General features: G+C 49.6%; 6 protein-coding genes across 6 annotated transcripts; 3 read left to right on the forward strand and 3 right to left on the reverse strand.

Moving 5' to 3' along the window:
- Positions 1 to 3,489: 3,489 nt before the first annotated feature.
- On the reverse strand, positions 3,490 to 7,032 carry UREG_04831 (uncharacterized protein; the record flags this gene model as incomplete). Its single annotated transcript, XM_002584096.1, has 5 exons — positions 3,490 to 4,206; positions 4,261 to 6,113; positions 6,172 to 6,315; positions 6,369 to 6,777; positions 6,835 to 7,032. The coding sequence occupies 5 exons, from the start codon at positions 7,030 to 7,032 to the stop codon at positions 3,490 to 3,492; spliced, it is 3,321 nt and encodes a 1,106-aa protein (XP_002584142.1).
- A 1,111-nt stretch (positions 7,033 to 8,143) lies between these two features.
- On the reverse strand, positions 8,144 to 10,007 carry UREG_04832 (uncharacterized protein; the record flags this gene model as incomplete). The annotated part of the gene is made up of 4 exons (XM_002584097.1): positions 8,144 to 8,784; positions 8,814 to 8,912; positions 8,989 to 9,097; positions 9,765 to 10,007. 4 exons carry the CDS (start codon positions 10,005 to 10,007, stop codon positions 8,144 to 8,146), a joined length of 1,092 nt encoding a protein of 363 aa, XP_002584143.1.
- A 1,034-nt stretch (positions 10,008 to 11,041) lies between these two features.
- UREG_04833 (uncharacterized protein) lies at positions 11,042 to 13,112 on the forward strand (the record flags this gene model as incomplete). Its single annotated transcript, XM_002584098.1, has 6 exons — positions 11,042 to 11,347; positions 11,407 to 11,478; positions 11,529 to 11,661; positions 11,776 to 11,869; positions 12,073 to 12,340; positions 12,393 to 13,112. 6 exons carry the CDS (start codon positions 11,042 to 11,044, stop codon positions 13,110 to 13,112), a joined length of 1,593 nt encoding a protein of 530 aa, XP_002584144.1.
- Positions 13,113 to 13,787: 675 nt separating this feature from the next.
- On the forward strand, positions 13,788 to 15,743 carry UREG_04834 (uncharacterized protein; the record flags this gene model as incomplete). The annotated part of the gene is made up of 2 exons (XM_002584099.1): positions 13,788 to 14,666; positions 14,718 to 15,743. 2 exons carry the CDS (start codon positions 13,788 to 13,790, stop codon positions 15,741 to 15,743), a joined length of 1,905 nt encoding a protein of 634 aa, XP_002584145.1.
- A 373-nt stretch (positions 15,744 to 16,116) lies between these two features.
- Positions 16,117 to 19,394, reverse strand: UREG_04835 (uncharacterized protein; the record flags this gene model as incomplete). Its single annotated transcript, XM_002584100.1, has 7 exons — positions 16,117 to 16,191; positions 16,312 to 16,697; positions 17,278 to 17,622; positions 17,677 to 17,792; positions 17,916 to 18,223; positions 18,316 to 18,972; positions 19,002 to 19,394. 7 exons carry the CDS (start codon positions 19,392 to 19,394, stop codon positions 16,117 to 16,119), a joined length of 2,280 nt encoding a protein of 759 aa, XP_002584146.1.
- A 474-nt stretch (positions 19,395 to 19,868) lies between these two features.
- UREG_04836 (uncharacterized protein) lies at positions 19,869 to 21,419 on the forward strand (the record flags this gene model as incomplete). The annotated part of the gene is made up of 1 exon (XM_002584101.1): positions 19,869 to 21,419. The coding sequence occupies one exon, from the start codon at positions 19,869 to 19,871 to the stop codon at positions 21,417 to 21,419; it is 1,551 nt and encodes a 516-aa protein (XP_002584147.1).
- Between the last annotated feature and the right edge of the window lie 963 nt (positions 21,420 to 22,382).

Raw genomic sequence — 22,382 nt, forward strand, 5'->3', positions numbered from 1 at the left:
CTCCGCTGCAGGTGTATTTGGAAGGTTCTAAAACAATGAATGTGAGAATGTCTAGGTACGCAAAGCATTGATAACCAGACGGAGCCCTGCATGCAAAATGAAATTGCCACAACCCGAACTCTTTAAGCACCTTTAAATCATACATGAGATGCATTCGATTCGAGTGATTTTCCCCATCTGAGGTGCATCCCTGAGGGCATACGGGCCGAGTTTAATACCGGGTATCATATGCAGTGGAATCTCGGAAAGGAAAAGTGATTAGGATCGCTCCCGACACAATAAGGGTCCTATATTCCTATAATATATGATCATATTGACAACGTAAAATAAATCTCCACTCTCCATGGGGGCCCCCTCTCCTACCCAAGTACTAAAAATCAATATCAGAAAACCAAGCGTATTAAAATCCAAGCCAGCTATTCCACATCCTAAAACCGATGATTATAAAGAGCGTGATATAATCTCCCAGCGATCGATGATTGCGCAAGGGTGCGGGACATATATGTATCCGTACTCCGGTGTAGTACGGATAACAGAGAAACGGGAGGAACGAAGCGAGGCAGCGCCGAAGGTCGAGAGAGGTAAAATGGAAAGAGTTGGATGCAAGTTCGGGCTATCTAAAATGCGCCGCGATTGTCAAGACGGTAACATGGGTGCTGAAAGTTTCGCCCGCCTCCTTTGTCGGAATTGAACAGAAAGGGGTAACAAAAGGTCCGGACCGGTGTTGGTGGGCCATGCTGAGTTAAGGCTTCGATTGAGGCACGTTTTGCTGGTAACTGCAAGTTGACCGCGAACCGGAGAACGCAAGGAGTATACAACACTTGTTTAAAGGAGACGATCGTAGACGGCCGGGTTTAACATTCCTCCTCTTCCACAAATATCCCCCAACCCCCAGGCTGAAGGTCGGATGTAGAGCGAATCTACATCACAACGCATTGAGCGGTGGAACCCTTGGCGAAGACAGGGCCTGTATTGCTTATGTTAGATATCATTTCAACTTGCTTTCGGGGGGAAAACAGAGCGGGAGGATAGAGAAATTGTGCGTGATAGTAGGAAGGACGAACCGGCGGTCTGAGGAACCTTTGGGGCGACGTGGCTCTCCATTTCGATGATGTGGAAGTAGTGATTGAAGTCTCGAAAGAAACAAAAGTATAGTTGTCAGTGATTGTCGATTGTGAATGCGCTTGATGATTCCGAATATCCGGGGGACTCGGTTGAATATTTATGCCTGACGAGTCTCTCCTCAGGTTGACCGGATAGGGAAATGCAGCTGCGGTGAGCACGCCTCAGACGCAAACGTGGAAGATGCAGTATGAGGGATTTCAAGACACAGGTTGCTTGACAATGCTGGACAATATGGGAGCTGAGCTTGAGCATGAATAAATCGCGGCAAAGACACCAGAAAGAAGGTTAACCAAAGACAGGATACGTTCCAGACGGATCCTAAAGCAGAGCAACGATGCAAGCAGAAAGAAAGTTAATGATCAAAGGGAGCGGCAAAACAATATGAACCAAAGGAGACGATCATTTACTTGACAAGAGAGCGTGAATGAGATATTAAATATACTCGAGGACTCAGGAGCCCCATTTAGGAGCCTTGGTATTGTTCTGAAGAATTTGGCCCCGGTCAACACTTGACATGGGACTTTCCAGGCACCCCACACCCTCAACTGTGAGATAACACAACTGAGTGGTTGCGGATATTGAGGGGTTGGCGGTTCGACAGAAGCCGAGCAGAGGGCCAGAGCAAGGGAATACAGCTTGGCTAGCGAGGAGTTTATGCGAAAAGATTTAAAAATGGAAATGGCAAATGACAGGTTGCAGGGTGGGATGTCCACTTCTCCTCGTGAAAATCTATCCTTCCAGCGAATGAGAAATATGAGAAGCAACTTCGGCCTTCGGGCGTTCCGAGGAAACGTTGGATAATCCACTCACAGTGGGAATTAGGAGAGAAGAAATCCAATGAATGGATGGGCCTGCATGCTGAGACCTTGCTCTCAAGATGCTTCATCCACGCAGCTCATTTACTCCATTGAGGCAGATGTCCAAAGAAAGGGCAAGATTCTAGACTTGGAAACAATCGTCCTTTGTTGAGATATTCATGCTTCTGGCGCGCGGAGAACACCAGAAGGCGCAAAAGAAAACTCAACTTTTTTGGGCTTGAGCGGTTTTTTCCCCCCTCACAAATGAGAACTCCTTATCATTTGATGAAGAAACGAAAACAGCAGTTATTGCATCAGCGCAAGAGGAACCGATGGCCAGTCCTAATTGAGCGGGCGAATTTGCCGCTCCTGGCCAACCGGCCGGGATCCCATCCCTGAATTTGGCAGCATGGCCACCATGCTCAGCAAAGCCCTTTTGGCTCACATGCAGCCCACGGTTGAGGGTTGAGGCAAATCGGAAGCGTGGAATGAACCTTGGATGTGATAGCCAGGGCCCCGGGGGACTCTTTGACCGAGAAGCATGCCAGGAACGGGTGGGTGACGGTGCATTTCATGGATCTCACTGGGACAGTCGACCCACTGAGAAAAAGAGCAGACGTGGTGGGTTGAGCTCGGACACCCAGAAGTCTGGCGACTCTCTGTTCCATACAAATCAACAGAAGGACATTCTTGCAGATGACAAGAGTGACGTTGAAGAGAGCCCCAGCCCTTGTCACCTGGCGCACAGACCGCCAATCAGCAAGGATCCCAGCAGCCTGGGAGCAAAAGAGTCGGCGTGCGTTTAAAGCTGCTATTCTCATTGAGTTGCAAATCCCATGGATGAGGACGACCAACTGGCGGTGGTTGTGGTGATGGCCAAAGTTGATGGGGTGAGGTCAGCACCGGTCCTCCGATAGGCACTATACCCGATCAGGCATGACACGTGCAGGGATTGAGCGGCCATCCCTGGTTTCCAGCCAATCAGCATGCGTCCTGGGCAACGTCAGGCCTTGCTATTGTTCTCTGCAGAACAATAGTAACGGCAACCCAACAGGGAAGGCTCACTCCGATATTCCAGACTCCCCGTTCCTGCTCTTTTTGTCTCCTGCGGTGCCAAGACAGGCGCGGCTGGCTAACAGGAAGGCGTGACGCGTGAGTGATTTTAAACAACAATATGAGCGCTGCGTCTGTTAATTCTCCGTCTTCAGGCAGTCCTAGCCTTACGGGGAGACTCAGCTGGGAACAATATGAACTCAAAAAAAGGTATTTCCCCAGTGCCTCGGGGACAAGAACATGGCTGCATTCAGTCACTAGCATCACAAAAAAATAAGACAAATCAGAATCATCTCTGCGAATAAAGAAACCCCAAAAATGCGAGCCCAGCCAGGGGGTTAGCCGAGAGAGCTTGCAGCTGAAAGCAAGGAGGCAGATCAGGTAACACAACTCATGATCGTACAGCCGCCTGCCACCCTGAAGCGTTGTGTAATGTATCCTTTCCCGAATCTTCGTCCCAAATGGTTGGGCATAACAATAATTCAAAAAGCATGTTGGTCATGAATCTGGGCACTCAAGTATAGATTTCTTCCGTCAACTTATTCAGCCCGATGCCCTCCTGTGCAATGTCCTCTTCAATCAAGAACATCAGCGGCATCTCAACCAATGTCCCCTTCACCTTGTTCAGCTCTTCCTTGACTGCCCGCACCCCCTCCGGGAACTCATCCCGTATAACGTGCCCGCACTCGTATTTGCTTGGTGGTGCCGGGGTGAGCCCCTCGCCAGGGATCGGTGCCGGCGCCGGCTGCTGTCCCTGCTTCTGCTTATTGACCTCTTCCTTGCGGAAGTAGTATTCATAAAACTCCTTATAGTCGTTCCAATTGCGCACGTTGTCGTCTGGCACCGCATGGAACACCTTTCGGTATACCTCCGTGTTCTGCTTGGCTCGTGAATTCCAGAGACTTTGGAACGTGCCTGACAATGGATCGGCAACTATCTGATCCTCAGGAGAGCCCACGTCATACTGGTTTGGCACTCCAACGGGCTCGAAATTGGCATTGGGTCGCTGGTAATCCTGTGCCGGGATGAGGCCCAAGTGTTTGCGGCATAGCTGACGTCGAAGTGTGGCGGCAAATCGGCTGACAAGGTATGGTTGACCGTTCATCGTTGACTCCAGAGGGGATGGGTCTTGAATAACTACTGCGATTTCTGAGTCGTGCGAGCCGAGCTGTGAACGGTCGTTGATGTTGGCGCTTCCGCAGATCACCGTTCGGTCGTCCGCAATCAATACCTACACAAATCAATATGACGGTCATTCAAAGAAGGACGATATTCCCCGACTTACCTTGGAGTGGACATACAACTCCTCCGAGACGAATGCATCAATCTCCGCCGAAGCATCGTTATGTTCCCAAGGAACATTGAGAATACTCTCTCCACCTAGCATGTAACACTCAGCCACGCTATCCCATCGTCCAGGCGAAGATTTGCCCTGTGTGGCGTGCTGCGCAGCCTGCTGGTATTGGCCATACGCCGCTGTGGTGTCGAATACTGGCCGTGACGCAGTCATACCGGCGTCATATTGATGCTGAGCAGCTTGGTAGCTGACTCCACTCTGCTTTTCGGCGGTCTGCATAACCGCAGTAGCGTTAAGACGGTCGTAGTTTCGCAGATTGTAGAAACGGATGTACTCCATCGGATTGAGTCCCTCCTTGGCTATCAATTCCATGATACTGTTGCCGCCACGGTTAATCGAGTTATACTGAAATTCCATAATCGCCCGAGTTCCCAAGCTGCCTTCATCGCGAAGATCGCCGGCAAATCCGGGGATGGCTGGGATCACCACAATGATATGGTACTTTTGCTTGGCTCTAGCTGCGCGCAGGATGCGTTCAACGATGGCTGCACCAATTTTATTCTTCACAGGGGCTTGGGAATCGCCGGTTGCGGTTATGAAAAATTGATTTTCGATGTAAACGAAATGCTCGCTCTCTCGGATGATGGTAGCATAGGCCTCCGCGATCGAAGTCTCCGTCTGCGTTGTCCCATGACTCCACTTGGAACTACTGCGAACAATCTGACAGCCCATGCGCACAGCGTTTTGCGCTTGTCCTGGGTTGCCGCTGAAATAGCGATCTTGATAGCGATGTACCTGACCTGCTAGCTGGCTGCGAAGCACGTTGCCAAAGTTCGTCACGTCAGTCTTCAGATTACTAAAGCCACGACCGCCCGCCTGCTGCGGTTCGGAACCGTCGAAAAAGCCACGCGTCTGAGAGTCTTGAGGAGGAGGCTGGTAATATGGAGTTTGAGCCGAGCCTGGAGTTTGGGGTTGGTTCCATTGCGGTTGATAGCCACTACCTGCCTGGGTATGCTGCTGTGGTGGCCCACCTGGTGGCGGAGGCGGGTATTGTTGGCCTGGCGGTTGGTAACTCTGTGAGCCAGTACCGCTTGGGACTTGGCTTTGTCCGTGACCATAAGCCGGGGGAATTGCTGGGGTTTGAAATTGCTGCTGCTGCTGCTGTTGCTGCTGGGTTCCTTGGTGGTGATGGCTTGGATTTTGGCCTTGAACTCCGTGTTGATGGAACCCCGCAGAAGAAAGGGGCCGCTGGTACAGGATCAATTTAGAATATCTAGTGCTCTTTCTCACTTCATATTTCTCGTCGTAGATGAAGTTCCACCGATCAACGAAATGCTTTCGTAAGTCTTCCACGACAGGACCGTGCAAGCTAACGGCAACGTCCGCCCACCCCATTCGAGAATTTGTTTGCCTGTTAAGCTCATTCTTCTCGAAGTGAACAACATCCTGGAAATCCAGAATTCTCGCGTTGTTATAATCCTGCCCGGGGAATACCGTGTCCTTGATGTCGTGAGGGTGCACGTCCGCGATAGAATGCTGATACGTGTCCCAGCGACCAAAGCAGAGATCCAAACCACCCATAAATGCAATTTTGCTATCGATTAAGCAGAGTTTTTCGTGATGAGCCCAGTAGAGAATAACATTGTCATTCATGCCATATATTCCTTTCAAGGCATCGCTGGACAGTTTCGCAATTCCGGCGGGGTTTAGAGTCATATTCTGGAACGAAGCCACCATTCCGCTATGTAGAGTTTGTCTATCGGGAAGATGATCAGGATGGCGGAAGACTGAGATATTTGGGTGGAGGTCTTCCAGATGGTGTTTCGTATGGGAGGACGACACTAGTTGCGCGCAGATTAGCCACATTTAGTCCAACAGCAACGGGTATAGACCACATACACGAAAGAGCCTGTGTCACTTCCTTGTACACAATGATGTTGACCTTTACGCCTCTTTGAGCAGCAGCTTGAAGCATGCGGTCCAATCGGTACTGCTCGTTTTTCGCAGGTGGGCGGCGCAAGTACAACTCGGGGGAGAGCCACCCTATTGTCCAGTAAGTAAAAGCAAACATGCCTTAGCCTGAAATGAAGACTCACAATCCAGAATCCATATAGACTCTTTTGCAGTCTCCAATGCCCTCGAAACCGCCCACATATACGTGCATCCGTCAACATACCACTTTGCATCATTGTAATCCCTCTCAGGGGCAAAGCTGCTGTATCGAATTTTCCCATCCGCTTGCGTACTCGATCCATACGTAGCATACGCCTGAGGGTCGATACTGGAGCCAATCTTTTGCGCCAAGTCGGATCCGATGCCCTGCACTTTCCCCAGGAGGCCGGAGACCAAGTCTGTTTTTGGTGGTTTCGTTCCTTGATAGTATGGGGGATTCTGAGTCTGTGCGGGTACCGGAGTGCTTCCATAGTATCCTCCTTGCTGTTGCTGGTGCGGCGGCGGTGCCCCTTGCGAGGAAGGTTGGCCGTAACCTTGGGCAGGCGGTTGACCCTAAACTTTATTAGTGAAGGCGGCTTGGGAGCAATTGCTTTTCTCGAGTAGACATACAGGATACCCTCCCTGGGTGTTATAGTGAGGTTGCTGGTACCCCGGAGCACTCTGTTGCTGCTGTCCTTGAGTGTGAGCATGATACTTATCGCGGAACTTGTTCAGTGTATCTCCGAGCAGACTTCGAGTGCCGCTTGAACGCTCCGATTCTTGGCCAGGGTAGTCCCCGTAGGCCATGTGATCTTCTTTGCCCGACATATTTTATCCTCGAAGAGTCAGTTGCGAGGCCAATTGTACGGTATGTTCGGCGGGGCAATCGTTTGTCGGAAATATAGAGTAGGGGTGCGCTGCTAGCCGATAAGCGTAGACAACTTCGAGAGCAGACGTTGAACTATCCGATGGAGAATTTCAATCTCATTATAAACGGGAGCAACGGCACAAAAACATGGACCTTGTTCGTTGTGGGAGATGAACTGGAGTTCTTTACATGGCTTTGGGCGCAGAGCGACGCTTTTACATGGGCGCAGGTATCAGGTGAAGTGGGGGGCCTCCTTGCAAGCTGTGGCTGCAAGCACATGAATCGTGGCGCAGTCTTGGCCGTGATTGGCCAAATCACCCTTCCCGCCGGAGCTTCTTTCCAGCCCTTCAGCTGGGCCGGGGTGGCTGGGTTGAGATCAAACTGCTTGGCGCAGACGACGCTTCATCAAGAATGCCATACTTAATCCATCCATATGGAGTAGTCTTCAGTGAAGCGGAAGGGCTCTGGAGTTGGTATAATACATAAGATCCCGAAATGAAGGACATGCCATTGCCGTGGCCAGCAAACGCCACAAGAGAATCCGACCAAACGCCAGCAACTAGCTAATCTGAGAAACTGACAGCAGTTCGTGCACCATGAATCCGATGGCAGCAGCTGCCTATGGGCCCGGTTAATAAGTAAAGCACGGAGTTTGAATGTTGGGCATAGTGACCGCCGCAAGTCCGATCCGCCTCCCCCATTTCATTAAGCATTAATCATGACGCCAGCTCACTCTGCACAGTTGACAGCCAAATTCCCTTTCATCAAGATTCGACCATTATCACCCAGTGACATTAACATTGTGTCAACGAACCACGTCAGCCGTATTCATCTTTAGGCTACAAGGGTATCTAAAATTCTATGTTCGAAAACGTTAGAATCCTGTCTGGAATAAAGAAGTGATAATTCTTCCTCGGAATTGTCCGGAAAAGATCAACGAAAATACTTATACCCAACCTACCTGTTAGGGAATAGCTTCCCGTTTCCCAGACCTTCTTCAAGAAGAGCTCTAATATTGAAAACAACCACCTAGGACAAGAGTTGTTGGGCGCATTTCCACTAGCATTTTATCTATGTGCAGCGCGGCGGAGCTTGCAAGAAGGAAACAGTCGTGTCAGTCCGAGTCGACATCGGTATCGTGACGTTCGCATTGGGGCCATCGCGACCAGTCAACAGCCAGTCAAGGCGACTGAGTTTCTGGTACAGCAGCGAAGGGAAATACAAGAGAAGAGCCCAAGTGAGGAGCGATAGGACTACCAAAATAAAGGTGTTGAAGATGAGCTTTTCGCCAGGGGTCATGACATAGACTCCACACGTAACCTCATAGCGGTAGTATTCCAGGCATAGGCGGTCGAAGACCCGTTTTAAGACGTTGGGACGATGTGCTGCCGCGATAGACTGCGTGGCGGGCGCGGGAGGGACGTCTGTTGTCGGCATCGCGGAATACAAGCTTAACCAATCGTCGATGAAAGCGGGGGGACGAGGCTTGACGTGTGGAGGGTTGGAGGTGTATATGGAATGCAGTTCTGCCGCCATTGTAGGGAGATTTGAGGTATCGTGTCTAAAGTGTTTCCAAGCAGAGCCGTCGCTGAGGTTGATGTAGTTTGTCAGGCGCGACACGATCCGCGGAGAAGCCTTTATCCTCTCTCTTCGCGAGGAAGTCACCAATCGATCAATCGCGAGTCGAAAGCGCCTCCGCTCAATGGCAGCCGCTCAAATGCAGAACAGTCTTTCTCCAGACCAAAAGGAGACTGGCTTTCAAATTTGCGTTTTGCGGAGGCCAGTCGGTGGTGCCAGCGCCCTTGATGTTCTAGATGGAATTTTGCGGCGGCAGGATTGACTAGAGATGATTCTAGTGCAGGAAAGAATGAGGAGATTAAAATTAATATTATTGGAAATCTAAATACAAAACAAACTGCGCGGAGAATTGAAAATGGAAGCCGAGCCAAAGCTGAAGGATATCGACGAGACGAGACAAAATATCAAAAGCCCGGTTGGAGACGAAAACACACGATCACGGGGACTCTGATTATGTCAATTATTAGCCTTGTGATTAAATAATAAGACAATTAGTTACCGGATGGATAGAGCGGATGGTTGCTTGAGGTTGTGAACAAGCGCATCAAAACCGCTTCTGCAGAAAGCAAAGACTAGACGAGACGCCCGGAGCTTTCCGGTTAGCGAGGTCCCGTCATTCAGCCGGATCGCCCGGGTTCTCCACTGGTCCGTGCCCGCGCTCTGATTGACCAGCTGCGCGCCCCTTGCATCATCACCTGCCGACGGTGGAAGCGAATTTCTTCACATCGGCACCAGATAGCCGGGCCGACGCTTTGTCAAGCCCTCGAATGTCTCGGTGATCATGTTGACAATGCAATAACCATGAGCACGCAAACTCCCAGGACTCGGATGGTAAACGCCAAGTTAACAGTGTTGTGTCTCCGAGACTTCGGTAACTACCTATTGTGTCTACTACCAATTCCCTCAACTGTTTCTGTCAACAGTGGATTTCTCCAAATCATATAGCAGCAGCCGATTGCAAAATGTGGTTGAGCTGACCTGCTTGCTTCCCACAGGAATGACTAGCCCCCTCTTTGGCCATCCTAAAGAGAAAACAGTTTTGATCCATCGAGAATCTTAACTGCAAGGTGCAGCGTGCTTTCAGCCTCGCACAACTAATAGAAACCAAATTGACCTTTTCGCCCATGACTTCGGTGTCAAACGCTTTGTGCGGCTCCCCTACGGCCGCCGCGAGATCCTCATATACACCGACGGCAGCTGCACCAACAATGGCCAACTGGGTACCAAAGCTGGCTGTGCGTTTGTGTCTCGCCCGTTTCCGACGAGGGGATTCCACCACATACCCGTCTCTACGATCAAGGGTTTCCGGCTTGAAGAGCACGGTGTTTCGGGGAAGGAGGCCCAAAGTAGCAACCATGCCGAGCTTCGCGCGGTAATTGGTGCATTAGGTATCTGTGCCTGGAGCGGTGAGGGATGGGACAGGGTAGTCATTGCGACCGACTCCAACTACGTGGTGAAAGGCACCACGGGATATATGCCTACATGGTTGCGTGCGGGTGGCTCTAATTCAAGAGGCAGACCTCTATCGAATCGGGATTTGTGGGAATGCTTACTCCAGCAACTAAGGGAACTGCAACTGCTCAGAACCCGTATTGAGTTCTGGTGAGTTTCAAGGCAGTGGAATCGGGAAGCAGACGGCTGGGCAAGGATGGCAGCACTGAAAAGCGATGTGAAATGTTTTACCAATAGGATGTAAGCCAACTATAGACTACCAACATCTCATCAGGTAGATAGTTATTAGTGCTTTTAGGTAAATTACCTCTGGACTGTCCTAATAAATAGCTACTGTCTTATGGGATATGAAGTCTGAAGTGCAGAAGAAGTTCAAACATTTGTGATGAGGTTCTTTAAACAGGTTTTGCCTTCACCGGGAGGGGCAGTCAGTGAACCAGTTATTGGTTAACTAGTGAGCGAGTAACATTCTCAGTTGACCATGTAAGAACACCAGTTCCTAGAGTCTAGAGCCCCTTCACTCTCTCAGAAACGTCTGTACTCCTTGGAATTTTCTGTGAAAAATCCAGTTTTAGGGACATGCGGCATGGGTTAAAACAACCACATTCTTCCCAGATGGGCCAGCCCTGGTCTGGAACCTCAATCAAGGAAGATTGCTGGCTTTCTCTGGGGATTCCTGTTTCTGTTTCTCAGGCGATTCTTCCTTAATCGAGGCTTTCGTCATGACATAGTTATTTTCAAATCCGGGGCTCCGAGCATGCTGCTTCTCGATGACGCTACTGGCATTGAATATAACATATATATATATATATACCAAAAGTACTCTGCTGAAGCGGATGCTAGCCTGTCACCGCGGAAGAGAGTTCGTCTTTGTTACCTTTTTCTCCCTCTCAATTTACTTCATATTTCCACACAGGACTCCCCGTGCTAGCTTCCAACATGACACATCCGGTTCAAGCAGTCAGCTCTGCCATTGGGGCCGCAGGCTTTGACCCTAGAGCCCAACAGCTGACCTCCCTCTTCCAGGGTGCAAATGATGGCCCAGCAAAAGTTGCGGCAAGAATAACTGGATTGCAACAGGGGGGAAAGCGAGCTGATGATGCACCTTATTTTACCAATAATGAGGGCATTCCCTTTCCCGACGCGGCGCATAGCAAGACTGCTGGAGGGCTACCGTTGGTGTCTGATACGTTCCTACTGCAAAAGCAGCAGCACTTCAACCGCTCTAAGAATCTTGAGCGGATGGTCCATCCCTGTGAATAAACACTTATCCCGCTTCTCTGAATCCCAACGCAGGCTAATAGGGACACATTGCAGGCGGTAGCGGTGCATTCGGTTATTTCGAGACCACCAAGGATATGTCTTCATTTTGCAAAGTGAGTAGGTCTCTTGAATTTTCCAAATATAAACATCCTAACCTGGATAGGCGCACTTCTTGAGGGGTTCAGGTGTAACAACACCAGTATTTGTCCGGTTTTCCACAGTCACATTTGGAAGAGAATTCCCAGATTCTGGCAGGAATCCTCGCGGTTTTGCTATCAAGTTCTATACCGGCGAAGGTAATTATGATATAGTGGGGTTGAATTTTGTATGTGTATCCTAGGAGGGCTGTTCCATCAAAAGTTGACAAGATATCACACAGCCAATATTCTTCTGCCGCGACCCTATCCAAGGGCCTGATGTTATCCGCTCCCAGTCGCGGAACCCTCGAAACTTCCTTCTCGACTATAATTCGTTGTTCGATCTTCTTGCAAATACTCCAGAGGGGTAAGTATCGCCGTTCAAAGATAGCTTTGATAGGCTGTATACTAAAGGGCTGCTTCAAGTAATCATGCGGGCCTCATGTTTTTCAGTGACCATGGCACGCCCAACGGCTGGAGGAACCAGCATGGCTATGGTTGTCATACATTCAAGTGGTATTTCCACCAGGTTTGCTCCGTATGATTTGGCTATTCACTAACTTTCCATAGGGTCAACGGCGAAGGGAAATTTGTGTACATCAAGTACCATTTCCTGGCTGATCATGGACAGCGCCAGTTCACGTGGGACGAAGCTGTCCGCATGAGCGGGGAGGATCCCGATTATTCAAAGCGGGATCTGTGGTCCGCAATTGAAAATGGAGAAAAGATCTCCTGGACTGCACATGTGCAAATTATGGAGCCTGAGGAGGCTGATGCTGTAAAGCTGGGCTTTGATCCATTTGACGTAACAAAAGTCTGGCCCAGGGACCGCTTCCCGGTTCGTCCCTCACACTTCTTTTCCTGGAAATAGAAAACTGACAGCTCCGCAGATGCACGAATTCGGCAAGCTTATACTTAATAAGAACCCGGAAAACTTTCACAGAGATGTTGAGCAGGCTGCGTTTTCACCAGGAAGTATGGTGCCCGGCATCGAGGATAGCCCAGACCCGCTCCTGCAGTTCCGGATGTTCTTCTACCGGGATGCACAGTACCACAGGATTGGCATCAATTTGCATCAAGTGCCTGTTAACTGCCCGTTCATGGCCCAATCATACTCGTCGCTCAACTTTGATGGCCCTCTCCGAGTGGATGCCAACCACGCAATGAACCCACAATACACGCCAAATAGCTTTGTGCACAAGTTTCGACCTGATACCGCCGAAGCGAGATATCAAACAGCCGACAAAACTGTCGGTCGAGGATCTCACTTCTATCACGAGGGAACTCTGTCTGAATATGAGCAGCCTCGGGAATTATACAAGCGTGTCATGACCGCCCAAGCAAGAGACCACCTGCACCGGAATACCGCCGGCGCTCTTCGCTTGGTGGACGACGTAGTCATTCAGACGAAGTACTTGGCACAGCTGTATCTCATTGACCCCGAGTATGCGCGAGGCGTATATGAGCTGCTACCCGAGAAGAAGTTCGAATTCTCTACCGTCGAAGAAAAATCGGTTGGTGCGGAGAAGGCGGGAAAGGAACCCAAATTTCTTCCCGGTTCAGATTCAGAGAGACTATTAGGAGTCCCAATTTCCAGTTCATACGGCTGAAGATGTGAGTTGAAACGTAGTGACGGTAGCAGCTCAGTCACTTGGTACCAGCGCTGTGTATGCTCATTGCTGTCATATCGATAATAAAATGTGCGCTGGCGTGTTTCGGAACACTATAGAAGGGTAGTGAGAACTCAGAATCAGTCATTTAGTTTGAATAATATAAAGCAAATATCAAAGGGGTCAATTGTACGGAGTACAATATTTGATACGTCGATGCTAGGAAAGGGCTAAGGCACTAGTGCTATCGTAGTTAGCCCATGCCCGAAGTTCGGAGTGGATCTACGATGCTCCGATAATTTATCTCAACTTCACTTTGTCCATGGACGTGAGTGTCGCCGCTATAACTAACTAGTTAGCAAGTTTCCAGCCTGTTTCCGTGGCTTCAAGAGCTTCCAGCTAAGTTGGGCTGGCCAGTGGCGGGACATGGTTGGTGCGATTGAAAAGCGGCAAGGCTCTTGGACCAATGCGGAAGGCCTTCAATCGCGTCAAACTAACCGGCTATTTCTTAGTAATCCCAGCGAAGACCTCGCAGCCGCTTTCCTCTCAGCAAACAAACCCCTCTGCATCTCGCTCACACTTTGCAAGTGATGATTGAGCCCTAGTCACTCTTTAAAAAGGCAGCCCAAGGCGATCTCCACGCCCTAAACAACTAGGGAAGCTTTCAGATATAGGATGGCAACCGAGATTCAGGAAGATCCTCTCATTGAGGCTCTTCCCCCTGCAAGTGACTATCTCACATATCTCACCATTCTTGAATATCAGTTAACCCCCGCTCGGCTTCCCACTCTCCACCGTCTGCTTCAAGATGAAACCTTGACGACAAACATCGGTTGGGACCTGGTGCAATTGCTGCTTCCATTATTACCAGCATCAGAGGAGTGCTTGCAGGATGTTGCCAGACTGGGAAACCCCAGGGAAGTCATCCTACGAGTCTCGGATGCCCTGATGAAGCTGCATCCTTCGGATGACCAAGAAGACAGTGAGGGTGAGAACCTTGAGGAAAAGCAAGATGCAGAAAAAGAAGCCCCGCTTCACATCATGCAATTTAACTGTCTGATCTCGATGCTTGCCATCTTGCACTCCAGAATCAAAACCCAGTACCCTAGCCGGTTCATTGCAACGTCTCTTCATGCTGCATTGGAAGCATATACTGAGTACCCCACGTCCGAAACCACGACTGCAATCCTTGAATTCCTAAGGGACATATATGGTGCCAAACGGCCAGCGCTTCCACCGCGAAACGCAAGTGAGCAGTTAGTGTCACGGGCATGCGGCCCGTCGGGACCGGACCCCGAAGCTGAAGCAGAAAGTGATGACTCGTTAACCCAAGAGAGAGTGTTGACCCAGAAGCTCTTACAGTTTGGTCTTGTTGAAGTGCTAAAAACCTACCTTTTACATTGCACGTCTAAACAACCACCTGGGATGCAATGGACATTACGCCTGCACGAAAAGCTCGACCCAGGTCCTGTACTGCCAACGCTCAATTTAACTGAACACTTTAGTTGCATGGAATATGCGAAGGAGAGGGACGCAACAATTGGAAAGATCACCGTAAGGCCCGTCTCATAATAAATATTCTGTTCTAGCTAACGCAATCGCCAGGCATTGTCCAGGGATTTTGGCTTAGAAACAGAGGAATTGTTGCGAGTTGCCGCACATAAGGGTGGCGGCGATTCAGCACCTCTGGATTTTGACAATGTACCTCAATCCGCTGATGACATCGCATTAGAACGACATGGATGCCTTATTCTTCTTGCTGCTCGATATACAACTACCGTCCTTTTTGGGTCAGCACAATTAGAAAGACCTTTGACACTATACCCAGAAATCTCAACAATGTTCGAAAATTTCATCAATGGCGCCCAGACAGGGAGTTTGGAAGAGGTCACTATGGAAATACCCACTCCTCTACTCGATTCTCTCCTCGCACTTGCGTTGATATCTGGTCACTTCCACCCTAATACAATGCCCAACAACGATTCTGATTTCGGCAAACTTGTCCTTTCAATGGTCGCGTGTACCCGCGCTCCTAATCTTCGGCAACTAAGCCGTGTTGAGAAGGTGCCTACTAAAATCTTTAGTGAAAATCCAAGCACTCAAAGCAAGTACAACTTGATCCGTCAAATATTTGATGATGAAAGTCTCCAGTATGCCAGAGAATCAGCGATAAGCTGGTTTAAACACGAAGTACTTGCTGGGGCATCGAAGCCTACTGACCCATCCAACCCTTTCATTTCCCCACAATCCTTTAGTGTTCTTTTCTGGGTCGTCTACAAACCCTTGCCTGACTACTATTCCGATCTGAATTCCCTACCGACACCAGCTTTGTCAACCGAGTGGATGAGATTTATCAGCCGGTTAGCCAATTTCTATACCGTGGCCCTTAATTTCTACTACATGCTATGCAAATCGGGACCGTTACACAGCAGACTGGACCTTCAGGGATTGGACCTTGAATTTAGAGCAAAGTTTCTTCATCCTGTCAGGGAGTTTGCAAAAAGTATCCGTGATAACGATGTGGTTTCTGACAGGATTGTAGAAGAGCTGGGCGAGGATATAGCGCGGGTAGGAAAGTCGGCGGCGGATGTTGTGTTGCATGTTATTGGGGAAATCGAAGCGGTGGAATAGGAAGGTTGGCCATTCTCATGGTGCTCCCTCATGGTGATTAGGAGTTGGTTTTATCTGTGTCGCTGAGCAGGGTTGGATCCGAACATAATGAATACGTGAACCGGCCATACCAATGGGTCATGGGAGAAGATTTTGGATTATCCGAATTGATATTTATTACCACTGGCTTTTTGTCAGACTACTCGATTGAGTCGATTCACCGTCCCTATCCGGAGGATATTTCCTCTTACCCGCGCCCCGCGCCCCGCGCCCCCATAGTGGTAACTAGAGAGGTGCAACAGACGAAAATCATAAATCCCGCGGACTTCAGGATTTGATTGCCATGCGCACGATCACCACCTTTACAATCCACTTCAACCTGTGATTTCCCACATTAGGCATCACCATATTCGATATTACCGACTGAAATATCCGAGCGTACGCCGTGAAACGTTCCAGAATAGACGAACTATTAACTTCGCAGTGCCCCTCTATATTCACTTCTTATGTTTCTTTATGTCTCCAAGATTCGAAAAGTCGCAAACTGCATATCTTAACGGCGAACTCGCATCCCTGGTCTCTGCCGTACCCTTAACCTCCCCGTCTCCGGTTCAATGAACTGCACAGAGCCCTGACGACGATACGGTGGCATATTTCCATTCTCCACGCCTCGCCGAAATCGCTCAATGTAGGGATTATCCAACAACGGCTCCGTGTCGAAAAATTGCACTAGCTGGCGCCGCAGCGACCAGGGTAAATTGCAAACAAGCTCGCGAAACTTGTCAGCGTCTTCGCCAGCGGGTTCAGCTTCGGGTCCAGTGATGGGCATGTCGCCACTGGTGTATTGGAGGGAGACGACCAAAACTGTTTCAAGGCAGCGGAGATGCTCGAGAGTCACCCAGGAGAGGCCATATCGTTCGACGATGTTTTTGAGCATACCCAGGCATATCAGTTCCTGCTGGGCGCAGCCTGGACCTGGTGGTGGGGCAGGTACTCGCGTCATTGGAGCTGGTTTTGGCTGAAGAGGTGAGATATTTGGATTCGTGTGGATCAATTATGTGCTCAGGGCGAGAATAACCCTTTTGGAGGGACATCCATCCTAAGGGAACGTGCTGTTGCGATTTCGATGGGTTGTATTCTCTGTGATGCTAAAGAGGTCATGATGAAAGGATGACGTCACCTGAATTCTTTTGAGTTTGCGCGCCGTACGGAGTACATCGACCACAGATGTGATAAGATTTTATTAGATCTTGCAGGCGATGAGGCTGTTGTTCGGCTTTCCAAATAGTGTCAACATGGCTGACAAAGAGGAAAGGCGATATATATATCTAATCTCCATCTGGGAAGAGTCGATAGCCTTAAAGAGTTGAAAAAAGCTCTTTTTGTTTAGTTTGGAAAGGCTATATCAATTTCGCCTAGTAGCAGGAGCAGCCTAGAGAAGGGATACATGATTAACCCTCATTAACCTCTCATTGTGCCTCTTTTTGCTTCGATTCCTCGTAACACTTCAGTATTTCTGGGAGAATTTTCCGATATCTCTCCAAACTCTCCTTACTCCAGACTTTCTCACGGTCGTAAAATTCCTCAAAAACCTTCCCTTCCCACTGACTCCCAGACAGATCAACCCAGTCAAACTTGGTGGATGTGAAAATATGCACATCGGGCTTGACCTGCTGCTTCTTATCAAGTGTTCCCACTCTCACAAATGGCAACAAACCCCCAGCAATGTAATGGCTCCAGACAGCAACGTAGCAGTGCGGGCAGCGAGCGATGGTTTGACCGCGACCGCTGGCAGACGGGGTGGACACATGGAAGGGTTTGGTGGGAGTAAGAGTCGTTAGGCTACTCAGTTCAATCATGGCGTTGAGAGCGGAAGAGGAACCGGTTTCGCGTTGACACCCTTTAATTCAAGTCGTTATGACACAATTCTGTCCGAGGACAGGATCCGACTTACAAGTGCAGTGGCAGCAATGCACGATAAGCGGCGCGGTTTCCATGCGGTATCTGATCATGCCGCAATCACAGCCTCCTTCTAGAGGGTACGTGGGTTTTGAGCTGGCCATGGTGGTACTGAATGAGAGAGAACCACAGTTGAGCAACCAACAGCAGTATAGAATCAATTAACTAGTTAACTAGGTCAGTCGATCGAGGGTTTGGCAAAAGAACGGCCTGGAAAAGCCGCAGGTTTTATACCCTGCACGACAACTGAGAAAATCCCCATCCAGGCTGAGGTTCACGCGACGACACATCTTCAACATGATGAGTGGGGGATTCGGGGTTACGAAAAGCGAATCAGGGGCAAGAGGAAGGCATGTCAACTGTTGGAGACAGGAGGATTTTGGCTGTTGGTGCAGGCCGATGCTGTAAACTTTAGGCAGCATCTCGCTTTCTGGATCACTAGTTCTGTTTCCAACAACATCTGGACGAGAGTTGGATGGGAGTCCTGGATTGAAGAGCGAGGTCTTGGTAAGAATCGGCCGCCGGCGAAGAGAAAAAGCCGCCTGTCGATATGGCACGTCACGGCTACCGTAGTTTTAGGTACATGCGCACTTGGACTCTATCCCTCCCAGCAGCTGCTTATTAATCTACCGACACTGTCACGTGCTTTTTTGGCAAAGTCGAAGAGGTCCCGTGACCGTCCCTTTCCGTCCGGCCCTTCATCGAAAACTTCCACCGAAAACCAACCGCGGAATCCAGTCTTCAACACGGCTCTGGTCACGCTCTCCACTGGAAGATAGCCGCCGTCGTATGGCAGCGGCCGGTATGCATGGCTCCATCGAGCACGAGGTGGCATTCCCCCCTTTTCTGCTCCCTCGAACGGCTTCTGAGGCCTGTACGCGTCTGATATTTGGAGCAGGTAGATTTTCTCCTTAGGAACCGTTTTGGACAACTCTTCAAGTGTCGCCTGCCAACTCTCGTCGACATCTTCCATTTGGGCCACTGTGACCTCTGTTTCCGTGCATCCAGAGATACTGCATGGATTTGCCCATTCACTTCCTGCAATTTGGAAAGTGTCGAGGCAGAGGCCAATGTTTGGCCGATCGACTTGTTGGACAATGTGCCATGCTTCCTTCCACGTAGCTGCGTGAGTGGACCAGCACCAGTTCTCATACGCAACCTTCATATTGTGCTGCTTGAGAAAGTCGCACAATTCGCGGATGTCATTTACAATGTTTTCTGGCTCTGTTGATATTTTTTCCGCCGGGGTGTCTGTGGAGCCAACCTGCTCAAGATAAGCCATCGTTCGGATCTAAAAGCAAGCGAATACTCTGTACCTACCTGCAACATATCAGTTCCGCAGGCTTGCATAATCCTTGACCACCCCTTCACTCTCTCCCAGGCTTGATTTCTTTCCCCAGTCCCTTTTCTCCAGCCCTCAAAGTTACTAAACGGCTGTAGCATCATTATACTCAATTCGTGCGCCTCGCACAATCTTTTCACCTCTGATGCGGCCTGGCATAGTTCATCGTAATCATCCTCCTTGACTTCGTGTTTCAGGAACTGCGATGCAAACGCCTTCAGATCGGGAAATGACAGTTCGATTGCGGAAAATCCCGCTGAGGCGATTGCTTCAAGCCGCCGATGTAAGCTATCAGTTTCAGGGTGACCAAGCGAGCATGTTGCGAACGCTAATGGAATTCCATGGGCTGATGGTGCTGATGCAGTTGCCATTCCGATGAACTGTGGCTGAAAAGAATGTAAGAGTGGGGGTTTGTGAAGGAACGCAGAAGCACCAAGGTAGTGATATCGGCTAACTCTGCTAGAGTGTCGAATGCAAGTTCGCGCGGGAAGGAGAGTGAGGAATCTTCTATTCATTGACGAAACTAAGCTTTATACGCATATTATAGGAGGCAATCTCTGTTGTGTGCAATTTGGAAGTCCGTTGCGCCGATTTCAGCGTTTTTTCCACGGATTGAAAATGTTGGAACCTATGGCGTCATAGGAGATCAGGGAGCTCCTTTTGCCGCAACAAGCTCTCCAAGCTCCCAATGCTTAAAACAGCTCTACTTTCTAGTAAATAATCTTCGATCAACTGTCAAAGTTTTGGAGGTTGTCATACCAAGCAGCGTTTTCTCCGTTCTCGAGAATTCGCTCGGTTACCCTGACGTTCTTACATCGAGCTAAATTAACGATTTCAAACACACCATGTCTGACCAACCATTCAAGAGTATTGGCATCGTTGGTGCCGGCAACATGGGGACCATGATGGCCTTTGGGTTTTCCGAGCATGGGGTCAACGTATCCCTCTGGGACGTCCAATCTTCCAACGTGGACGAAGCTATTGATATGACAAAACAGGAAGATCCTAAACGGCTAAAAGGAAAAATCAATGGCTTCCACGATATTCACGAATTCGCGTCTAGTGACGAACAGACTCCTGAGGGACATAGGTTCTTTATATTCAGCATCACGCACGGTGGGCCGGCGGACTCGGTTTTAGAGAAGATGCAAGATGATTTGAAAAAGGGCGATATTATCATCGACGGAGGAAATGAGAACTACCGGAACACTGAGCGGAGACAGAAAGAACTTGAAGCCAAGGGGATAAGCTGGATCGGCGCAGGGGTGTCAGGAGGATATCAATCGGCTAGGAGAGGCCCAAGCCTATCCCTAGGGGGGGACCCAAAAGCGATTGACATGATATTACCCCTTTTACAACAATTCGCCGCTAAAGACAGGAGATCCGGAGAACCGTGTGTTGGGAATATGGGGCCAGGGGGAGCGGGGCATTATGTAAAAATGGTGCATAACGGGATTGAGAATGGGATGTTGTCATCGATATGCGAGGCTTGGGGGGTACTTCATCATGGCCTGGGAAAGTCATATGATGAAATTGGGAAAATCTTTGAGCGATGGAACGCCGAAGGAGAGCTCAAAAATACGTACCTGATTCAAATAGGTTCTGAGATCTGCCAGAGGAAAAAGACAGCTCATGGGGACAAGAAGGGTGAAGCAGCGAGCACCAGTGGCGGCTACGTCCTCGATGATGTTCTTGACAAGGTGGTTCAGGACGACGATGACACGGAAGGGACTTTGTACTGGGCCGTCATGGAAGCAGCAGACAGGCACGTATCCGCACCGACAATTGCAACTGGCCAATATTTGCGAGTCGCAAGTGGGAATCGCGGACAACGACAGCGTGTGGCGCAGAAGCTGACAATTCCCCCTCCCACGAAAATAAACGGGCTCAAGGACGAACAGGCTTTTGTCGAAGACCTCCGTCGGGCCGTCTATGTTTCCTTTCTCTGCACATTCTGCCAGGGGCTTGAGTTGATAGCGCGTGGATCAAGGGACGAAAAATGGAATGTCAACCTGGGAGATTGCATGAAAATCTGGCGTGCTGGCTGCATTATCCAAACAGAGTACATTTCTGACTTGCTTATGCCGGCCGTAACATCTGACGCGCGGATCATGAATATCAAGTTGATCGACGAAGTCGCAGCGGACCTCAACAAGCATTATGATGCTCTGAAGTCAACCGTGCTCAAGGGAACGGAGGCGAATTCCTATATTCCATCACTTTCTGCAAGCCTGGAGTATCTCAAGTACGAGGCTGCGAAGATGCTTCCAACGCAGTTTATGGAAGCGGAACTCGACTTTTTTGGCGCTCATAACTATGATCGCCCAGGAGTGAGGGGAGAAGATCCTGGGAAGGTATCCAAAGGCACGCATCATTATGAGTGGAGGCCTGCATAGTGTTGGAGCAAGTGAAGGGATAATAATCGAGAATCTTTACTATAACAAAAGCTCACCAGGTTTCTTTGTAGAATTCCATACCAGAATAACGCCAGTAGTCTGTAGTAATAACTAGTGGCTAACCCCTGGAGTTCATAACTAGTAATGAATGGTAGGGCTGCCTGGTGATACCAAATAGTTAACAACCCGGCGACCTCATGTTAAGAACCTGGTGAGCTCAGGCCTGGAGGTTCTTTATGGGTTCCCAATCAACCCCCAGCACCCCCCCCCAACTGTTCCAGTAGCTATGTGCAACTCCGCTGGCATTCTGCCCTTCGACCCGCTGACCCGCCCACCGCCTTTCAGTCACACTTTTACTTGGGATCAATACTTTCACTCCGATATATGACAACCGAGCCAGGGGATAACAAGACGACAATGAAGTTGAAGGCCCTTCTTCTGGCCGGGGGTCAATCCTCGCGTATGGGTCAGCCAAAGCATCTCCTTGTCCTTCCCAATAGCAAGCCTAGTTTCGTTAACCTTCTCCAACAACTCCGTCCCACCTGCACGGAACAGAATACGTTATACATTTCTCTCCGCTGCGAATTCTCTGCAAAAGAACTGCAACAGCATCTTATTGGTAATGGGCTAGATTATCCGCCATTCACAATCATTTTCGATCAAGCCGGAGACCACGGCCCAGCTTCGGGCTTACTCGCCGCTCACCACGCGGATCCAGACGCACATTGGCTTGTGGTACCCTGCGACTTCCCACTCGTTACTTCCGAAGCGTTCGCGCTACTTGGCCGTGAATTCGAAAGTCCAGTGACATGTTTTGTGAATGCTGAAGGATTCTGTGAACCGCTGTTGGGTATCTGGGGCCCACCCGCCTTGCAAAGGTTGGACGAGAACGTACAGAAGGGAAAGGCAGGTCCTAACTTTACGGTTAGAGATATGGGAGGGAAGATGATACAATGCCCGGAC

Source organism: Uncinocarpus reesii, genomic scaffold, assembly GCF_000003515.1.
Source record: "Uncinocarpus reesii 1704 scaffold_3 genomic scaffold, whole genome shotgun sequence".
Lineage (NCBI taxonomy): Eukaryota > Fungi > Ascomycota > Eurotiomycetes > Onygenales > Onygenaceae > Uncinocarpus > Uncinocarpus reesii.